General features: G+C 37.5%; 1 protein-coding gene across 1 annotated transcript; it reads right to left on the bottom strand.

Moving 5' to 3' along the window:
- Window positions 1-15,348: 15,348 nt before the first annotated feature.
- LOC112179703 (protein PIN-LIKES 4-like) lies at window positions 15,349-17,891 on the bottom strand. Its single transcript, XM_040511434.1, is given in 11 exon segments — window positions 15,349-15,473; window positions 15,569-15,611; window positions 15,614-15,756; window positions 15,848-15,898; window positions 15,997-16,015; window positions 16,224-16,295; window positions 16,394-16,489; window positions 16,973-17,094; window positions 17,255-17,379; window positions 17,503-17,582; window positions 17,679-17,891. Coding segments are annotated over 11 exon segments (1,011 nt in total). The 5' UTR covers window positions 17,814-17,891.
- Between the last annotated feature and the right edge of the window lie 3,507 nt (window positions 17,892-21,398).

Here is a 21,398-nt window from a genome sequence, read left to right as displayed (position 1 = left end):
ACCATTAATTAGGAAGCAACTCACACCTTGTTCCCTAAAAATACGTAATGTCATGAGTTGTCAATAACCAATTCCCGTTACCCCATGAATTACCTATATGGCAGACAGATTAGAGCTCTAACTGAAAACGTAATCACTCGTCCGGCCAAAGACGTGATCACCTGATATTCTGCCCAAGGTCTTAGACCTTCGATCCTCGGGCCGCACTGTCCCTTGGAGCAAAACATTAAAGGAGTCGCATTGGACCCAAAATGTTACACAAATCGCAACGCTTTTGAAAACAATCGAAATCAACATTTCCATAATTATTGTTTTCCGAAAAGCCATAACACAAAACAATAAGGAGCATCAATTCATGCATATTGTTTTCATACCCAATTCTCAACGCTTTTCTCAAATCTCAACGCTTTTCAAAACAAATCGAAATCAATCATTTCCACAAATCATTTGTTTTCCAAAAGCCACACCCCAAAACAATAAAAAGCATCATTTCATGCATATTGTTTTCATAAATCCACAAACCACCCAAAACATATATATTTCATGCAAATATATATCTATATGTAGTCATCCACTCAGGAATGTCTACTAATACCAACTATAGTTTGCAGTTAATAAGTAACTCTCAAAACAATAAGGGTATTCCCGTTCGTGAATGAACTTCGTGAGATTACTCACCTTAGAATCCCGCTGCGTCTTCTATACAGAACCGAACTAACACTATCACCAACAACTCGTCCAATTCACCTTTCGAAGCACCTAATCACCAATGATCTCAAATCAGTAACGATTTACAAATGATTTAAGTCCGAAACCCTTGTTTTGAACTAAAATCCCCAAAGTGGCACCAATCAAGGCAAAACCACATCCGAGACCTCCCAAAGTCTCCGGAATGCGTCCACGATCGATGTGATCAAACCACAAGTCGATCGGAAGCTCAAATCCTCACGGATAGAATAAATCGATCGGTATGAAACTGCAAAAATCATAACAATTCCAAATGAACTCCAAAACTTGCATATTATATATCGAAACGCTCGTATCAACGAGTAGAACATATATAATACCAAAAACAGTTCCTTAAGTGGCCGGAACACCGCCGGAACGCCGCCACAGGCGGTGGCGCACCGCCGCCGGCCAAAACTCAATATTTCACAAAACTCCCAACATCAAAGTTCTTCATCTAAGCATGCTTGTGAACTTTCCTAACTCGCTCGAAGTCAGAAAACAAGCATAAAGGGTCGAAAACTACCTCACAAGCCGTGAACAGTAATCCAATCCGAGTTGATCAAAGTTTCACGTGAATCGATCCAAACAACCACCAAGGATCGATCAAGGAGGCTGCTCTGAGCTCAACCAAGAAGACTTGAAGCCTCGCCGACGTCGGAACAAGGATTTCCGACCGGGTCCGAAATCCTCAAACTGCACCGCCTTGCTGCACTTCCTCCACCACGAATCGCCGCAAGAGGCTGCCACAGAGACGACCGCACGAGAGAGGCGAATCGTTCCGTGCAGGTTTCAAGGTTAGAGGTGGCCGGAGATCGCCGGAAAATCCGGTTTGGGTGGCCGGGTTCGGGTCGGGTCACGCGCAAAGAAGAGAGAGAACAGAGCTTCTGATTTCCGGAAAAGAAGAGTGAAAGAAATGAAAATAGTAAGTTTCCGAAAATGGAAACTACTATTTATAGAACTTTCCCAAAACTTCAAACGCTCATAACTCTCTCATACGAACTCCGATTCTCGCGTTCCACATGTCCACGAACTCGTATCGACGAGCTCTACAACTTTCATGAAGGAAGTTTTTGGAGAATCCTAACGCTTCAAAAGTCAACCTTTGCAACCCCCCCTAAAGTCATACTTTCCGAATAAAAATTCATCCAAAACACTTCCGCTCCATCCACGAGCCATGAAACCGTCCAACAACCAAAAATTAGATTCCGGAAAATCTTCGGAAAATAATTACGAATTTCCGGGGCATCACATCAAGTCTAGACTTGAGCTTAAAGCATGCTTAGAGAACAAACATATATTAATGGGAAAATGACCCAAACAGTGTCCTACTTTTTTTGCCATTCTAAACTTTAGTACCTCAGCTTTTTAAAACTATCAAATTGGTATATGAGGTTCTCACCCCGACCCAATTTTGGTATCTAGAGCTGTTAGCTCCGTTACGGTGCGTGCCACGTGACATATTTTGAAGGGTATTTTCGTCCCTTCATGTTTTAATTCATTTTTCTTTTTCTATATTTTTTTTCTTTTTCCTTGCAAAATCATATGAGTGTCTCTTCATCCGAGCTGTCGAAGTTAATTAGAGGGAGACTATAAATAGGAGAAAGGCTGATCGAACGTTCCAGATGAAAGCATTGATTCCAGCCTCCTTTAAGGCCAGGTAGAGATGGCCCGTGAAGGTGTTGCGCGTGTCTTCACCCCTGAAGCTCAAGAAAACCTCATAAATCCAATGATTTGAGGATGAAGAGGAGGCTTCATCGGCTTTCCATTTTCTTGGTTGGGATTCTTCGGCTTTCCTGCTGGTAGCCACTGGTAGCATGGACTGCAAAATGGAAATTGGCCAGAAGGGAGGAAGGCTCAGATGACTAACAGTTGTATTTTCCTTTTGGTAATTCAACTTACTAAAGGCAGGCTCAATATATCTGTACCCAAAAATGGCTGAAAAATATTAGAAACAATCCAGTCTCCAGCGCTAAGCTTAATGAAATACAGAAGCAATTTCCAAACAAGAAGTGCAAGACACTTATATAGCGCGTGGGCCTTAATTTTCCACGGGACGAACGCCTTTTTTTTAAATGGAGCAGATAATTGAGCGTGAGAAAGGGGATCTAGCTAAAGAGGAAGAGTAAAGCAAAAACGGAAGCTCCACAAAAATGAGAATTCTTAAGTAGACTTGTGATTAACATAGTACTAATTGATGGTGAAATTACAATAATAATTATAATTTCTCTTGAGAAACTCGTTGACAATAGGCTGAGGCGCGGGTATCTCGCTCTCTTTAAGGAGATTCAAGCCCTCTGCGGAACAATGTCGGTGCACCAGAAATCTCTTGACTTGTCCCCTCCAGGATACAACAGCCCAACAACAAGTTGTGTGGCTCACACCAATCTGCACAAATTGGAGGAACCCAAAGCTCCACCAAAAAAACACCTTTCTTTGGCCAAAACACACAAGACACTTTGGGGGATTTTGGAAAGAAAGTTTATGGGTGAATAGTAGTGTATCGTAATAGTATTACGTAAAAGAAATGATATGTTTGAACATGCAACAAATGGAGCTATTTAAATGGAGCTATTTATAGACTCTTAGGACACTCCCTACCATTAATAAGGTAGTAACCAAAAGCCATAGGTTACAAGAATTAAAACCCAAAATAAATCAAAATAAAACACCATGAGTTACAAAATAAAATTCAAAATAAATTGTGAATTTAAACACACAAATAAATTCAGAAATTAAACACAAAATAAATTCACCCAAATTTAATTTTAATAATAAATAAAATATTAAAATGTAACAACATTCTCCCACTCATTTTAATATTTTAAAAACAAATTTAAACCAAAGTTACCGGCCAAAGACGAACCATTATGCTTCATGAAGGTGTGCTCTGCATTGAACCTTCACTTAGTGAAACAACAATCCCTACTCCAAAGTTGATAGTGGTCTCAGACTGGAACTACAACTGCTTAAGGGGAAATAAGAACTACTGCCCACACATAATAATTCAGGTGTTAATATGAGCTTTTTAGCCAGCACGTTACGGCCTTGTGCTTATCCCGGTTTTCATGAGTGTATTTCAAGAATAAGCCCAATTCTCATAGAGAGCGGCTCCACTCTCACACTCATATAGGTAAAATCCGTCAAGGATGCTCTTGTAACTATGACATCCCACTCATATGAGCTACAGATTTTATTAAGAGTTTTAAGTAAACTCAACCTTCATATACGTTACAAGATTAATGCACTTACATCACAGGGATGAGTAAGAAAATATAGTGCTTTTTTTTTTTTATAAAATAATCCATAATTTTTAGTACCAACCAAATATTTCATAACACGCTCAATTACATGCCAATATTCTTTACCTGGTTTACTTGTGAATCTGCTAAGTACTCCAACTGCATATGCAATGTCAGGTCTAGTGCAGTCAGTTGCATAGCGCAAACTGCCAATTATGCTAGCATATTCCTTTTGATTAATCACATCACTTTCACTTTCAACAGGAAATAAGTGAACATTAGAATCAAAAGGAGTAGACACATGCTTGTGGCCAACATAATCATATTTCTTCAAAATTTTCTCAATATAATGTGACTGATCAAGAAAAATACCGTCACATGTTTTTGTTATTTTCATGCCCAAAATAACATTAGCCTCACCAAGATCTTTCATATTAAAATTGCTCTTAAGCATAGTTTTTGTCTCATCAATTACATGCAAATTTGAGCCAAAAATTAACAGATCATCCACATAGAGGCTAATAATAACATGTGAATTTTTCCAAGATTTATAATATATGCACTTGTCACATTCATTTGATTTATAACCATTTTCAATCATGCAGGAATCAAATTTTTCATGCCACTGTTTAGGAGCCTGCTTTAAACCATAAAGGGATTTAGATAACTTACATACCTTGTGCTCTTGACCAGGTTCTATAAAACCTTCTGGTTGGTCCATATAGATCTCTTCATCTAAATCACCATTTAGAAAAGCTGTTTGCACATCCAAATATGAATAATCAAATCATGAATTGCAGCAATGGCAATCAACAATCTAATGGATGTAATCCTTGTAACCGGAGAAAAAGTATCAAAAAAGTCTAGATCAGGTTTTTGCTTAAAGCCTTTAGCAACAAGTCTACCTTTATATTTGTCTACACTTCCATCCGGTTTGAGGTTTTTCCTAAGGACCCATTTACACCCAATGGTTTTAAACCCTGTTGGTAAATCTACTAATTTCCAAGTATTATTAGAAATTAGAGACTCCATTTCATCATTCACAGCCTCTTTCCAGAAAATTGCATCTGGTGATGATAAAGCTTCATGCCTTCATGCAAAGAAGTAGGATTTTCCTCAACATTATAAACATAATAGTCAGGGCCAAAATCTTTTTCAACTCTAGCTCTCTTACTTCTTCTAGGTTCATTTTCATTAGTTTCTTGTATATGCAAATTAGAAGAAGAAGAACTAGGTTGTGTAAAAATATTTTCTCTAGATTCTTGACCCCCACTATTTTTCGATTTAAAAGGAAATTTTTCTTCATGAAAAATTGCATCACTAGATTCAATCACAACATGATTTTCAACATCAAGAAATCTATAGGCTGTACTATTTAAAGCATATCCAACGAAAACACAAGTAATAGCTCTAGCACCCAATTTTGGTCTTTTAGGGTCAGTTAACCTCACAAAGACTAGACAACCCCAAACTCTAAGATAACCCAAATTTGGTTTATGCCCCTTCCACACCTCAAAAGGTGTAATTTTTGTATTTTTATGTGGCACTCTATTCAACACATAACAAGCAGTTAAAACTGCTTTACCCCAAAGATTAGAGGGAGCACCTGAATCAATCAACATGGCATTTGTTAACTCAATCAAAGTTCTATTTTTTCTTTCTGCCACACCATTAGATGCAGGTAAATAAGGTGGAGTAACTTCATGAATCACCCCTAAAGATTGAACAAAAGAATTGAATTCAGAAGAATCATATTATCTCCCTCTATCACTTCGGAGCCTTTTAATTTTTCTACCAAATTGATTTTCAACCTCAAGGAGGAACTCTTTAAATTTGGCAAAAGCATCACTTTTATTTTTCAACAAATAGACATAAGCATATTTGGAACAACCATCAATAAAAGTGATAAAATACCTGTTACCTCCACAAGTTAAAACTCCCTCAAATTCACACAAGTCTGTATGAATTAATTCCAATAGCTCGGTATGCCTTTCAACATTTTTATGAGGCCTTCTAGTCATTTTTGCTTTACTGCAAGTCTCACATTTTTCAAAATCTTTTTGCATTGAAGGAATTAAACCCAAGCTACTCATGATTCCCACATATCTACTATTTATATGACATAAACGTGCATGCCAAAAATTCAAAGAAGAGAGCATATAAATTTAAGTAGATGCTTTATTATTATTCTCAATATTCAATTTGAACATGCCATCACAAGCATAACCTTTGCCCACAAATACACCTTTTTTGGTGATCACATATTGGTCAGATTCCATAGTTTGTTTAAAACCCGCCTTATTAAGAAGATAACTAGACATCAAATTTTTTCTCATGGAGGGTGTATGCAACACATCTTTCAAAGTTAGCACCCTACCAGAAGTAAATTTGAGTTCCACCTCACCAGTTCCAAGCACATGAGTAGTATGTGAATCTCCAATCATAACCGTTTTGGGCTCCTTAAAATGAGTATATTTCTTGAACCAATCTTTATCATAGCAGGTGTGCCTATTAGCACCACAATCTGCCCACCATCCTTCAACACTTTGAACCATATTTACATCAGTTATCATTGCCACATATGGTTCTTCAGTGACGTGAGCTTGAGGAACAGCCTCACGTTTTCGGTAATTGCAATTTCGAGCAATATGCCCACTTTTGCCACAAACATAACAACAAGTATATTGTTGCTTATTTTCTGAAGGAGGATATTGGTTCTTGTTCACATAGCTTGGTTTGCCTTTATTCTGTTGGTGAGGTTTACCAACTTTTTTCATATTTTTCTTCTTTGGCTGCATAAGAGAATTTTTATGAAAATGACCATTGGGCATATTATTATTGGAAGATACTAAATTTATCTTGGAGGTATCTTTGTTTGTATGTTGCATAAAAACATCTTGACCTCTTGTTTCCTCCTCAATGCGGATGCAAGTCATCAAGGTCTCCAAGGAAATCTCATTTTGTTTGTGACGCATGGATTTTTGGAACTCTCTCCAAGTTAATCTACAAAACTTCTCAATATTTCTTTGAATAACAATGAGTAGTTCATTATAGTCAAAAAACATTATATGAGAAATAAGTCAAGAGATAAAAAATAATAGTTATACTCATCTTTCTCAAATTGAGATCTCCCATATTGTCGAACGGTTTCTCTTGTGCACGCTCCATCTTTACTGAATCTCCTTAAAATTGTTGGTGAAATTACAATAATAATTATAATTTCTCTTGAGAAACTCGTTGACAAAAGGCTGATGCGCGGGTATCTCGCTCTCTTTAAGGAGATTCAAGCCCTCTGCGGAACAATGCCGATGCACCAGAAATCTCTTGACTTGTCCCCTCCAGGATACAACAGCCCAACAACAAGTTGTGTGGCTCACACTAATCTGCACAAATTGGAGGAACCCAAAGCTCCACCAAAAGAACACATTTCTTTGGCCAAAAAACATACAAGACACTTTGGGGGATTTTGGAAAGAAAGTTTATGGGTGAATAGAAGTGTATCGTAATAGTATTACGTAAAAGCAATGATATGTTGTAACATATCATTGCTAGGACACTCCCTACCATTAATAGGGTAGTAACCAAAAGCCATAGGTTACAAGAATTAAAACCCAAAATAAATCAAAATAAAACACCATAAGTTACAAAATAAAATTCAAAATAAATTCTGAATTTAAACACACAAATAAATTCAGAAATTAAACACAAAATAAATTCACCCAAATTTAATTTCAATAATAAATAAAATATTAAAATATAACAACACTAATAATGACTTATAAACTGAACCGTACCTAAAATACTAAAACTCTCATGTTCCTTTGTTATCATCCATAAAGCAGTGACATGTAGAGCCGTAGAGGGGGGATGTGAAGCTTCTGCGAGTATCTTCACCTCTAAAGCTCAACAACACTTCGTAGATCCGATGTTGTGAGGAGGGGAAAGATGATGAAGAGGAGCCTTCAAGGGTTGTACCGGCTTCGTTTTTTTTTTTTTTTTTTCCCATTCCCTAGAGCTAACCACTCAATTTACTATCAATTCTTTATTAAACTTATTGAAACTAATGATGTTAATTAGTTCTATAACCATCTCAATGAGATACCTTCGGAATCAAGTTATCGCTGTATTCAGTTCAGGTCAAATCAAATTTTGACGTATGAAAGCATACAAATACAAACTACCATTCCTTCAACTACAAAAACACATGATTAGAATGGGTCTGGCTAAAAATTAAACATAATCCACCTAGCCAGTGTGCAACCATTGACTTAAGAACTGAGCAGTTTCTAATTTATTTATTTTTGTGCGTAATAAGTCTTTGCTAAGGTCTCTTTCATACATATATCAGAAGGAATGACCTATTGCATTACATCAAAAACCCCTGATCAAATCCAAATCAAATGGGTCTTTTCGGTTCATACATGGCTTCTGGTCATGCCTGAATCTTGTCGGAGGTCGATTCCTGTCAGATGAGTTCTTCTCAATATATTATCAGCAAGGCCTGCGTTCCATTATATAATTGTCTCTAACATGCAAATTTACAAGAATAAAATATCCAATCTTCCCTGTGCGCAGCAACTCTAAAATCAGCCTGTCTGGTATCCCATACAAGACTGACCCCTGTTTTCTCCACCTTAACATACTCGAATTTAACTCTTACAAACACTTCAACCAAGTCACCACCTTCGAAATTGAACTTATTGTTTAAAATATGTCCTAGCCAAAGATACTCGCATAGCCTGGAAGATTCTTCATAATAATTCTCTGAATGGTTGAAGAAGCTAGTGCGTTTGGTATGATTTGTAACCCATAGCCCTAAGGTATCAGGAACAAGACGACCTTGATCTACACCATTGTCCAGAAGAGTGAAGCAAAGAGTCAACGCTACTACATTACAGTTGCTAATTTGAGGTACTTGAAAATTGACTGTGGCACCATCATTGGCCCACGTCAACCACTTCGGAATATCATTCCTTGGGAAATATATGCCACCAGGTCCTATGAAATTCCATCCCTGTCCCATGTACACCAAGATTTTGTATAAGCATGCGTCTGTTAGAGCAACTCCAACAGATTCCCTATAATTTGATTTTACTCTACTTTAGAGAAAAATAAGCTTCTTTTGCTCCAACAGATTCCCTATAACTATCTCTATTTGAGGGAAAGTGAGGAGAGAGAAAACCAAATTACCTATATTTACAGCAAACTCCAAAATTTTAAAGAAGAATATGGAGATTTTATAGATTACTGTAAACTAAGAAATCTGTTGGAGTTGGAGAAGAAAAATAGGCTAAAAGTTTGACTTTTGCTTCTCTATAATACAAAAATTATAGGGAACCTGTTGGAGTTGCTCTTAGAAATCTAATTGCTAATTGAAAATTCTGAGAGCTTTAATTACTATTAACATAAATGCGGAATCAAATGCACAAATAATGCCAAATAAATGCAAATAAGACAAAGTTGAGGCTTGTATTGAACACCATGTCCTAAAGATTTATGCCTCACATGGATGCTCATAACTTAACCATGCTGGCCTCCCACGATGCAACAACGTCATTCTTTTCTCTTTCGAAAGGATAACTATGATCCACAGGAATCAACGAAACAACATTATATGCAAACTCTCTCTTATGCAAGACATACGTAATTTGACTAAATGCTCTCAATTTAAATCTGTTGCTTATTCTGGTCTCTCTAAATGACTGTACGAATTCTGTTTATAGTTGTCTAATATCTTTTCATACGGGAATGCAAGTTTTCAATATACAGGTGCAAACAGGATCCGTTGTATATATGCTTCCTTTAATATAGTTTCATTATTGGAAAACTTGTGTAAGGGCAAGTGTTTTTTTAATAGAAAACTGAAAACCTATTCATGGCTTTTTTATTTGAAAGACGACCTGTCACCGGTCTCATCTTTCCATTGAAAATGAAAATGAAAATATGATATTTAAATTAGCGTGTGTGTGTGTGTGTGAGAGAGAGAGAGAGAGAGAGACTGACAGACGGACCGACCTACCTGTAGAATTTTCTCCGGTGGCAGTGATTTTGATGCACCCTTCCATTACAAGCAGCCTGATCATGGAGCTTTTCATAGATTCATCCAAGCCTGGAACCTCAATGAGTTTGGCACATCTGTTTAGAAACATCTGTCTCATATTGGACAACCCTGTGGCCTTGGATCATCCATGCATCGATCGTGGTCGGAGAATCAACCACCAGAAGCTTCGAGTTTACTCCGGTGGATTTTGCATTTTTCGGCGAATCCGGTCGCCGTTTGACGTGAATCCGGTATGGAAATTGATCCTTTCGTCACGCTATACGCGTTGATATACTTATTTTTTCTATTTGATCGAGTTTTAGTGATTTTCGATTTTGGGATAGTTTCGGCCTTGTCGTGATTTTTCACCGCCGGCGACTTTTCAGGTTTTCCTTGGCTTGGCTTCTGGCTTGTATGCGTCGGTAGGTGAGGGCTGACCTTGATTTGGGAGTAAAGTTCGGACATTTTTGGTTGGTGGCCGCAGTGAGGAAATTGGGCTGTTGTGTTCTTCGTCGGACGCAGACCTGCAAATATGGAGTTTTGATCTTGATCAAGTTTGATCACAAGGTGAGTTGAAATCTGTTTGAAAGATCTGGATATTGCCTTTGTAGTTAGCTTCTGCAAATTGGTTGCTAAGTTTGTATGCTCACTGTGACTTCGGTCTCGGAGTCTGGGCAGAGGGTATTATCACGAAGTGTTAACGATGTATTCACTAGTCAGGATTCATAAAATGGAGAGGGTTTAAGCATGATATTTCCTTTATGGGATCTTGAGCCATAGCTAAGATGGTACGTCGGGTTTGTTCTACCAATTTATTTGACACTTCACTAAATTGGTGGTCAGCTCTGTTGTCTCGAGATGTACTAGAGACTTCAAAGCTTTGTTTCTTTGTCCTCTTGCATCTAAGAAGATAAGTTCAAGTAAAATAACCTGATATCTAGTTAAAAGTAGGTCAATGCATGGTGGCTCTTGGTCAGTTGGTATGCAATATTTCGCGTAGTTAGTTTATATTCACCTACACGAATGAAGAGGTGGATGTTTGAGGGAGCGAACCGTACTACTCAGGCTGTATCTCCGCCGCTTGAATCTGATTTTTGCGGACATAGCAATGTTGGCTTATTGAATATGAAACTGGACTATATACACCATCCAGGTTTGTAGGCGAGCATGTTTGTATAGGGAAAATGATTTGTGGCCTCATTCTTATGTGTCATGTCATATCACCTACACCCATAATCTATTTGCCAAAACATGTCATGTAATTTTTACTCAATAAAACTATCTTATCCTTCTAAAATCTTTTTTTTGATGGAAAGAGGTCAGCCCATTGTATAGATTCAGCAAGCAGTACAAAAACGAAACACCCCTAAGGGGTCGACAGAAAGAATCGCTTCTCAGAGTATCCTGAGACTCCTATTCTAAACAAGAACAAGAACCCACTATACCCCCAGTACACCCACCTTTTAGATAGTTCACGCACTTTTAATCCAAACAAAAATCAGTAATCTCCGAAGCAAGACAAAAAAACCCTCAGAGATTATGATATTTGCGATCAAACAAAATTAAATAACAATTGGAAATGTCGTCTTGGATCCCAAATCTTTATAAGAAATCCACCGAGATCCCAAATTCGAATCCAGAACAGCAGAAGCCCACACTCTGCAGCCTTAGTCAACCCATTAGAGCCCAAGCCCAAATCAGGAAAGTAGAGCCAAGCCCAAACCCAATTAGGGTTTGCCCTTGTAGCCAACACAATAGTGGCTCTGGTTTTGCCACCACTGCCGTCCCCTCCTGCCACCATACCTCCGGTCAACTTGCTCCAAGGAACCAGAAAACTCCTGACACCAATACAACCAGACGACCAAGGCAGAGAGAGAACGTCAATCACCGTGCCTTCAACCTACCGATGACGAGGAACCAAAAGACGGAGCCCAACGTCGTCAACCTGGAAAACATACGAGCAAAACGGAGATGGAGCCACAGGATGCCCCCCTACCAGTAGCCGCCGATCAGCCGGAAGGCAACCATGAAGGGACTTGAACATGATCTGACCCGACCCGTGCAAAACCCAACCCTTCAATCGCATTTTCCATGCTTGAACCAGTTCTGCCTGCACCTCAGATCCTTTGAGCTGCGCACGCCATGGCCTAGACGAGCCACCATATATAACTTGATGGCACCCCCGAGACTACACAGTCCTGCACCACAAATACCAATTGCTCCAGAAAAGACCAGATCCCCAGTCCTATTAGCCATGATGACGCAGGAGAAACCTGCGAAAGAGAAGACACGGCAAAGCCCTTCTAAAATCTAATGGCTCTAAATTATTTTGGTTTTCTTCTAAAAAAAATATATTGTTTTACCTTTTTTCTTTTTTCTTTTTTCCATCATATATATATAGTGTATGTTAAAGTATGTCATACATTAACTTTTTTGAATATTTCAGACTGTCGAATATAATTAAAATGCAAAATATATCAAACGTTCTACAATATTCAATAATAGTAACTTACTTACCCGTTAGCCCTGTATAAACATTTTTTTTTTTTTGTTGCAAATGTCTCAATTACATATCCACTTAGAATTTAAGATACCATTTCCAGCAGTCGTCTCCAATTCTCGGCGACGTCTGTTGCTCCGAGCTACTCCTAGGTGTTTTGCTAGGGTGATAAGATTGAAGCTCTAGGGTTTTTTCAATCTAGAAATTGTGTCCATTGTTATGGATATGCCAAGTTGGAATTGCATAGGTATCTGCAATGATGCTACTAGGAGAGCGCAGAAGCATTTGATGGCTCAAAACCGGCCGTCCATCGTTTCCCTTTATGAAACGAAAATACGGTATGAGAGGGATTTTGAAAAATTGCATCGTGCCCTAGGTTTCCCACACCATGAGGTTGTTTCTAGTGCAAGGCAGTCAGGTGGACTTTGGTTTGTTCTGGGGCGATGATGTTCAAGTACATGCAAGGGACTTTGGCCAACGATTCATTGACGTGGAGATTGGCATAGTGCCAAGTTCCCAGGCAATGGCGGAGCCAGAAATTTAAGTGTACTAGGGCACGACGATTTCTGCAATAGGATTTAATTTTAATTTTCTTTTCAAGTATTTTAACATCTCTTTTAAAGAAAAGTTTATAATTGACACAAGAATTTGCTAACAATTGTTATTAATATTAATAAAATATTTTTTTAATAATTTCTGCATTAGACTTGAAAATATGAAGAATATATATATATAGGATTTTTCTCAGGTAAAGATGTCCTTACCTAAGGTTTAGGTACGGATTTGGTGTTTTCACCCACTTTCCGATCACATTTTCACATCTTAACCGTTCAGTTTTTAAGTCATAATGTATAGATTACCTATGCAAAATTTTAGCCAAATTGGTGATCATTAAGGCGTCCAAAACTGCAATTTACACGAACGGAGGAACCGGAACCGTTCGTATTTATAACGGTAAATTGCAGTTTTTGTGCCAAAAATTGATGAGCTCAAAATGAGTTCTCAAAATTAACCCTGTTGACAATTGTTAGTATATAGCAAGTAGGGATCGTTCTATCCGGGGATTGAGGGTGCTCCTGTCATTTATACGTCAAGAAAAGAATATTAATTATAGAAATACAATATCTACGAAAATTACAAAGAATTAAGAGGGGATTTCGAAAGTTTGTGTCTAAATCTAACTACTAAATATTATACAAGTCATTAAACAAATCTGAATAAAAGTAGAAGTAGATGAATGGAGGAAGTAGAGATATAATTAACAACCATTAACATATTAAGGAGATTATCAAACATAATTTCGAATCAAACATATCATAGAAAGAAATCAATCAAGAACAAACCATGAACGCATGCATAAGTTCTTATTACTTCCCTTAATTAGATTAACTAGATGAACGCACTATAATTAACCCTATAAATCATGCAAAGCTAGTGAGTGATCAATTCCCCAACAAAACACAATTAACGCATTAAGAACATGTGGAAGTTTGATTGATTTAAGCAAAGACGACAAGTTAGAACACTGATCTTATCATGCAAAGCTCATTGTTGATTTACCTAAGGAATTATAGGTTTTCCACTTAGCAATTAAGATCTAGAACGCTAGCATATCTCAATTTGGATGCAATTATATGCTTATAATTTTAAGTTGCGCACCAAAGAACATAATCACATAAAAGGTGGGATTGAAGCACAAAATCAACAAACAATCATGACATATATGAAACTGAAAATTATAATCTGAAAAACCTAAAACAAAACATGCTTCATGGTTATTGGAAATCAATCTTTAACATCCAAACTTTAATCTAACAAAACTAAAGAAGACGCCCAAGGTGGGAATCGAACCCGCAACAACAAAGTTGAAAGCCTTATGCTCTACCCAACTAATAAACCAAACCATCTTTCATTCACTCAACTAGTAATATATAATATATACCTTCTGAAAATCATAACTGGGGCACTGACCCAGTGCGCCCCTGCCTCCCTCCCCACCCATAGTCAAAATTAACCTTATATCTATATATGATGTAGCTAGATTTTGAAAAATTAACATGAATGCTCTTGAAACGCCATGGTGTACAAATTTTGGCGTTGATGTTGTCTACAACAGTTTAGAATCTCCGTGTGTGTGTGTGTGTGTGTGTATATCCATGTACATAAGCGGCATGAAGACCAGCTCCAAAGCACTTGTTCAGAGCTTATTAGCTTAATTCTTTGAGACAAGCTATGGTACTTGTGGGTATCTCATACACTCATTTACAACTATTTGAACAAAAAATTACAATTATTTGAACCAAAATTACAACATGAGAACAAAAGTTACCATATTCATTCACACTATTTACATATAGTTAAACAAAAATTACAACATTGACAACGAATTTATTCAAAAGCTTGTAACAATGTCGTAAGAGGTGTAATTACCATTATTAGAACTAAGATTACATAAAATAGGACTCAACATTACCACTCTGACAACAAAATTGTTGTCACTTTTGTAAATGTGGGTATGAGATACCCACAAGTACACTAGAATTTTCCTAATTCTTTTTCCTACATTACTTGAAGATCCTGAATTCTTAGACTGATACTCCATTTCACTTGAGAGTTACACGCTACTGTAGGTAACATGCACATTTTGATTCTCTTTAGATGATAACCAAAAAAAAAAAAAACTGCATAACCAAAGTTCAGTTTCTTAAAATTTGCATTAATTTTCTTTATGTGACAATTTCCCTACAAAGATATTACAAGGTACGTACGTAGATTGAATTACAGTTCGATCATCTAGTTTTTCAAAGTGATCGATCTTAAAATTCATTGCAATTGCACACTTAGGCGACAAGCCACATGAAGAAGGCAGACCAAAAAGTAAGCGCTACCGAAGCAAGAACATAAGTCCACAGCATGATAACTGAACACTCTTTCTCTCCTGCTCCGAACAATTGAGTGATGGTTGCTGCCAAAACATTAAGGATAATGTTAAGAGAGAAAGCATGCATTGAGAAACAGTCGCACATTGCAATTTCTGGTGTGTGTGTGTGTATATAATACCTATGCTCACTGCAGGTGGGAGTGCAAATTGAAGGAGAAGAACACAAACAGATACAATGGATCAGAGTGTACTAAGCCAAATTTCATTGCCCCTTTAACGATCAATATGCCTGCAAGAGGCAGGGCAACATAACGAACAATGATGATGCCGATAACGAGAGAAGTCTGTATCCCAGACCCTCTCAGGCCTGAAAGAACATAGTGAAACTTGTCAATTGAACTCAAAACTAAGTATGCCTAATTAAGAAAGGAAGACTTTGTCGATGCAGTTATTATTACCTTTAAGGAGGTTTCCTCCTATTATAAGAGTGACAGCCGGGATATCTCCACCTCCACGATCATTAAGAGAGAATTAGTTCAAAGACTAAAATGTTACTGAAAAGTAACAAATAAATGAACACAATTTCAATCAGCACCAGATAATGAACCATCAAGACTCTCATTATGCTAAAATGTAGTAAGAATGTGTTCGTCAGCATTTGAATATTTGATCGAGTAAACATTTTCTCTGTAATCTTACAGTAGGAGCTAGGAGCTAGGAGCTAGCTGAGCTATATTTTTGGTTCATAAAACATCAAGGGGCTAAACCCGTGGAGTTGGACACAGTTTTTGCTTAAGTTTTATACCCCAACAAGGAAGCAGTGTCATTAATCACCCGTAGAGGAGCGCCATCTTCTATGAATACTTTTCGAACTGGAGGGATGACTCCGATAACAAAGCCAACGATCTATATATTAAAAAAAAAAGTGTAAATTCTATCAATGAGTCAATAAACATAGAAATGGGGGAAAGAAAACACATATTTGCATCGCCAAAAGGTAATACCGCTGCAACTATTGAGGGGGAAAAGATCGTTTCTAGATTGAGCTTTTTGACCACCTTCATTATACGGTTCATTATTTTGCCCGGAGGTGTCATGATCTGCTGTCATGAAAAATAACAAGCTTATATGCTATATATTAGCAATTTTTAACAGTAATAGTATTACCAAATAATATCTAGCATGCGATGATAATACATTAATGTCGTGCCTACTGTTTGGAAAGGACTCGAAACTTTACTAACAAGAATGTAGTTGGAAATAGTTGACATTAGAGAAAAAAGTAGCTCAGCTAGTTACAACAATTCACATAGGACCAGACCATGTTTACAACCAGACCGTGGCTGAATTGTTGAATAAACATAGGAGAAAAAAGTAGACCATGTTTATTTGTGGTCCATAGCTGAATTGTTGTAACTAGGCGTACTTTTCTTCTTTAGCGTAGTTACAACAATTCAGCTATGGATAAACATAGGACCACAAATAAACAACCGAGATCTGGCGAACAAAAGCGATTGAAATTAAAAATATGATAAACCAAAAAAAAAAAAAGGTAAAATAAATAAAGAAAAATAAAGAAGTACCGCCATTGAAAGTGAAGCATATGCCAATCCGTAAGCATAACAAACATCAGGAGCTCCAAATGGACTCCCTTTTTCTTCACAAACAGCTGGGATTATAATAAGGAGCATGTTCCCTAAATTTCCTGCTCGAATTCACAAGCAGAAATTACAGAAATATTAATTGGTGGATACTGATCGATTTTGGATGTATTAAAATTTCGCCATTCATCTTTTCTGGACCTTTCACGTACTCTGTCTTTCTTTTCTAACAGACATTTCATATTATTGAATATTCAAATTTACCAGCAGCACAGCAACCCACAGTAAGACCTCGAAGACGTCGAGGAGTTCTTGTTAACAGGATGAGTATCCATCCAAATATTGAACCAACAATAAAGGTCATGCCGACGTTCACAGGCATGAACCACCTATATATACATACATGCAAATATACAGGTCATGTACACACGCAATAGTATTTATTACTCATTAATCATTTTAAAGTTGTAAAAATTAAGTAGTACTTCTAAACAGAGGAGACTTGAACTCACAGCTTAATCATACTGTGATATGTTATGGTCTGGGCAAGGCTGGAACCAACCAGGGCTGGATTGTACACGAAAAATACAACCTGTTCATCATTAACACGATATCAATATAATACTCATTACTCCACTTCATTCAGTAAGAGAGATCGAAGCAAAGAGAAGTAGGTTAGTATACATACACTGTTTAAGTGCTTCCTACTGTCTTCCCCCAGAATATTGACGCGTTCAGTTGCAAGATATGAGCCAAGGGCAGTAATCAATAGGGTTTTCAAGACTGGAATCGATGCAGTGATAAAGAGCTGGAAAAGCTTCATCTTGATCTTGTTTCAGCTAAAAAGTAATATTGCCAAGCAAATTATAATAGCAGAATATATAAGAATTCAAGAAAGAGCACTTTGTTCCAAAAGAAAGAACACAACTACCACTACTACTTTGTAGTTCCTCATATTTTATACGCATACAGATACATGCATGTAATATGGAGGACACTGCTGCATTGCGTCACAGTTCACGAATGAACTTGTTCTGTGGGTTCTGTTTTCAGAAATATATTATCTGCGACAACTCCTTCGAATAAGTATAAATTAATTTAAAATTTACCTTTGCATCTTGTTTCAACTAAAAAGTAATATTGCCAAGCAAATTATAAAAGCAGAAGATATAAGAATTCAAGAAAGAGCACTTTGTTAACCCAAAGAAAGAACACAACTATCACTACTACTTTGTAGTTCCTCATATTTTATACGCACACAGATACATGCATTTAACATGGAGGACACTGCTGCATTGCGTCACGGTTCACCAACGAACTTGTTCTGTGGGTTCTGTTTTCAGAAATATAATCTGCGACAACTCCTTAGAATAAGTCTAAATTAATATAAATTTACCTTTGCATATTGTACGATCTATCTTATACATAAATATTTTAGGGTCTTTGACCCATAAGTTCAATTATAGCAAAAACTTTTCTCATCACCCTAACCAAAAAAAAAAGGCCAGGTTACCATTCAGCCCATTTAACCCAACAAAGAGTAAAATTACGATTTTATAATATGCTCAATTATCAATTTACAAGACTGTCACCATGAAAGGGATCCATTTTTAGTCATTTTAAGGGATTCCTTGTGGGACACACTTTTCGATTACATTTCGTAAAGTTCTAAAAAACGGCCGCCTAGGCGCCACCTGGGCGCTGTGCTGCAGCAGACGAAGGCGAGTAAGGGATGGGCGAAAGTTGGGCTCTCAGGCGGTCTAGGAGGAGGCTGGGCGGTCCTAAGCGGCTCCGCTTGGCCGTTAGGCGCTGGGTGTTGAATAAATATATATATATATATATATATATATATATATATAAGGCCCAATCACAGGCGGATGTCTGCACTTTAGCTAAAGTGCGGACGTCGACGCAACAGGAGGTTCCAGGCGGCGACGGCGGTGCCGGGCTGGCCGGAGGGAGGCTGGAGGACTCCCAGACCTCTTCTGGGCAGCGATCAAGGTCGAAGTTGCCGGTTTCTGGGCAGTCACCTCACCTGCAACTGCAAGTTCTGTGCAGACTTGCAGAACGGTCACCGGTGACTCCATCCGACCGCAGACCGGCTTCGCAGACCCCCAGCGTCCATTCAGCAAGCTGCGGCGCCCTGTGGATGCTCGATCGAGGCCAGAAGAGCGAGGTCCGCACTTTTTCTGGGTTGCGGGTGTCCGCTCTCAAACGTCTATATATATATATATATATTTTTTTTTTTTTTATTCTCGTCAAAATCAAAACAAGGATTAGAAAGAGACCACATCTCTCATTCGAAACAATTGAAACCTCGTCCTTTGAATCTCTTGCCACCTCTCTCAGTCCCCTTAATTTAAAACTAAAATCCAGCTCTCTCAGTCATGTTGATTCAAAACTGAAAACCAGGATAATTCCTCTAATAAGAGCAATTGAAAAACCACAAAGTCTTGAAATCTAAGAACTGAGATCGACCTTCTTTTTGTGGGGTTACTCACTCGGTGATTGAACGATGAAGAAACAAAGAAAAATTGATGAAGAGAGAAAAGAGAGAGAATGTGGAGGGTGGTGGCTGTTACTTGGTTGCTGTTTGTCGAGAGAGAGAGAAAAGAAGAAAAAAGGATCATATCAACACAACATGAAGATTGGAATATAATAAAAAATGTGGCTGCTGTTTGTCGAGAGAGAGAGAAGGGATAGATCATAGATGGGCAAGTGGGCTTCATAATTGAATACTGCTTATCATTTAATTAAATATATATATTCAATTAAATAAGTGTTTAGTTAAACAAAAGTTTAATAATATATACATATATATTTTCCTCCTCTTATTTTATTTTCCTATATATATATATATATATATATATATTATAAAAACTAAAAAAATACAAAACCGCCTAGGCACCGCTGAGGCGGGTCTGGACGCTAGTCCCCTGTCCACTGCCTGACTAGCGCCTAGCGTTTTTTTGAACCTTGACATTTAGGCATCTCGTCTACTCAATTTTTAGGTCCAAATGTGTCAATCACATTTGTAAATTTTCAGCCAAGTTGATAATCGTTAAGGTATCGAACTACAGTAAATCAATGAACAAACCAAATCTGTGCGACCTAAACCGTTCATATTTATTATAGTAAATCACAGTTATGAATGTCTTAACGACTATCAATATTTAGGTCAAAATTTGCAGAAGTCATCTACTCATATAGACCTAACAACTGAAAACGATCGAGATGCCGATATGTAATAGAAAAGTAGGTCTAATAAGCGATCCCTTAAAATAACAACAACAAAAAATGATCGCTCACTAGAAGGGTCATATGTGTGTGTGTGTGTGTGTGTGTGTTAAAAGTACCTTGAAGGTGTCACACATGTTGTTGGCATTGAACTCCTTGAAGCTCGATCTCCACACAATCCCCACCTTAAAGGAGAAATGTGTTTCCCATGGACGCCTTGGCGAGACTCTCCTTTAAACTCTGAACCTCGCCGGCAAAGACGATGGGAGGGAAAGAGTACTCCAGCGTCTGGAGTACCGAGTCCAAATGCTCTTTATTCGGGTACTCGGGCAATTACAATATCTTCTTAGGTTTCCACGTGTCTACATTCCATTTGCCGGCACCACATTTTGGCGTGTTGTCGAAGAAGAACCATTAGACGCCATTGTTGATGGCAATTCTGACATTGTTTGCTATTGCTTGGTAGACTCACCTGGATTCTTTATAGGGTCTGTTGCGTGGACTGCGACGATGGGCTTGAAGGGACAGCTGGGGTTGTTGGGTACAGAAAATTGGTGAGGTCAGGAGGGTAAGAGAATAGACTGGCTTTCAATAAAGGAAGATTTGGTGAAAATGATTGAGCTGCTACTCGTGAAAGTAATTTTTATTTAATTGTCTTTGGTTCTAGATTTTGTTTTAGTTACGAAATGGGATTAGGAGATAAATCTGAGAGGGTACCTGAGAATTTTTTTTTAACAAAGGCAACCTAATTGTTACCATAATTATTACTGGAGTCCTCTTCTTCACTGATGACCCTGTGACACTCAATAAAAAAAAAAAAATTTGACTGACAGTCAAATTTCTTTTTATTGGGGGTTAAAAATTTTATTCAGGAAGAAGATAAGAATAAACCAAATTTGGAAGTAATTTTGGGGCTTTCGTTATTGGTGTTGTCGGTATATTCATATTAATTATTGTTGTTTCTGGGTTACTAAAATTTTATTGATCCTCAATAAAAAAATTATTGACCCTCAATTATTACTAAAATTTTACTAAGAGTCAACACAATTTTTATTAATGAAGAAGAAGAGAAGAAACCAAATTTGGAGTTGATTTTAGGGTTTTGGTTATTAGTACTGTTGGTATTTTCACATTTTTGCTGCTTCTATATTATTAAAATTTTATTGACCTT

The sequence above is a fragment of the Rosa chinensis genome, chromosome 7 (assembly GCF_002994745.2).
Source record: "Rosa chinensis cultivar Old Blush chromosome 7, RchiOBHm-V2, whole genome shotgun sequence".
In the NCBI taxonomy this organism is placed as follows: domain Eukaryota; kingdom Viridiplantae; phylum Streptophyta; class Magnoliopsida; order Rosales; family Rosaceae; genus Rosa; species Rosa chinensis.
Note: the sequence above shows the minus strand (reverse complement) of the source record. Positions and strands in the feature narration are given on the sequence as shown.